The sequence below is a fragment of the Empidonax traillii genome, unplaced genomic scaffold (genome assembly GCF_003031625.1).
Source record: "Empidonax traillii isolate 1590-97213 ecotype Southwest subspecies unplaced genomic scaffold, ASM303162v1 scaffold6346:size6173, whole genome shotgun sequence".
Lineage (NCBI taxonomy): Eukaryota > Metazoa > Chordata > Aves > Passeriformes > Tyrannidae > Empidonax > Empidonax traillii.
In genome coordinates this window covers 4,756-6,173 of record NW_020961539.1, presented here as the reverse complement: position 1 = coordinate 6,173, position 1,418 = coordinate 4,756, and the positions used below count along the sequence as shown (strand labels likewise).

Here is a 1,418-nt window from a genome sequence, read left to right as displayed (position 1 = left end):
CAGGAATGGGTGGATGGATATCCACAGGGAATGGATATCCACAGGGAATGGGTGCATGGATATTCCCAGGAATGGGTGCATGGATATCCACAGGGAATGGATATCCACAGGAATGGGTGGATGGATATCCACAGGGAATGGGTGGATGGATATCCACAGGGAATGGGTGGATGGATATCCACAGGGAATGGGTGGATGGATATCCACAGGGAATGGGTGCATGGATATCCACAGGGAATGGGATTTAACTCAGCCCCAAAACTTCCCGAAATTCCCTGGAGAAGAAGGATCAGGAAGCCCCCAGGGATGTTTGACTGGAAGCCCTTCCCCAGGGTGGCTCCATCTGGGATAAGGTTGGGATAACCCTCCATTCCCGAGCAGGATTTCTCCCCATTCCCGGTGGGATGGCTCCCAGCATCCCAGCCCATCCCAGTATCCCGGTTTCCCGCCCTCACCGAACATCCAGACGTCGCTGGCCGTGGTGAAGCGCCGGAAGTTGATGGATTCGGGAGACATCCACTTGATGGGCAGGCGGGAGATGGAGGCTGGAAAGGGACGGGAAAGGGTTGGGGAGGGCGGGGACAATCCCGGCCCCTGCTGGGACAATCCTGGCTCCAGAGGGACGGGATTCCCGGCTCCCAGGGAAGGGATCTCCACGGGCAGGGATTCCCGGTTCCAGGGAAGGGATTCCCGGCTCCCAGGGAAGGGATTCCCAGCTCCCAGGGAAAGGATTCCCGGCTCCAGCGGGAAGGGATCCCCAGCTCCCAGCGGGAAGGCATTCCCGGTTCCATGGAAGGCATTCCCGGCCCCAGGGAAGGCATTCCCGGTTTCATGGAAGGCATTCCCGGTTCCAGCTTCCCCCCCACCTTTGTAATACTCCTCGTCCTCGATGTAGCGGGAGAGGCCGAAGTCTCCCAGCTTGACGCAGTCGGGAGAGGCCACCAGGATGTTCCGCACCGCGATGTCCCTGCGGGGACACGGAGGAGGGGGACACGCCCGGAGAGCCGGGAGAACCGCCGGAGTGAGGAGAGAGAGGGAGGGGACACGCCCGGAGAGCCGGGATAACGGCGGGAGTGAGCAGGGAGAGGGAGGGGATACACCCGGATAACCGGGATAACGGCGGGAGTGAGCAGGGAGAGGGAGGGGATACACCCGGAGAGCCGGGAGAACCGCGGGAGTGAGGAGAAAGAGGGAGAGGGCACACCAGGATAACCGGGATAACGGCGGGAGTGAGCAGGGAGGGACAGGGAGAGGGAGGGGACACACCCGGATAACCGGGATAACAGAGGGGATTGAGGAAAGAGAGCCTGGGAGGGACAGGGATGGGGAGGGAGAGGGATGGAGAGGGAGGGAACACAGCCAGATAACTGGGATAACAGCAGGGAGTGAGGAGAGAGAACCTGGGATGGGGACGGAGA

General features: G+C 60.9%; 1 protein-coding gene across 1 annotated transcript in view; it reads right to left on the bottom strand.

Moving 5' to 3' along the window:
* Nucleotides 1-449: 449 nt before the first annotated feature.
* Nucleotides 450-1,418, bottom strand: part of LOC114073407 (protein-tyrosine kinase 2-beta-like) — a gene marked incomplete at both ends in the record, with an annotated part of 5,706 nt that continues 4,737 nt past the window's right edge. The window contains 2 exons of the mRNA XM_027911163.1: nt 450-545; nt 867-1,079. Coding sequence (XP_027766964.1) covers nt 450-545; nt 867-1,079 — 309 coding nt within the window. The remainder of the gene's footprint in view (nt 546-866; nt 1,080-1,418) is intronic.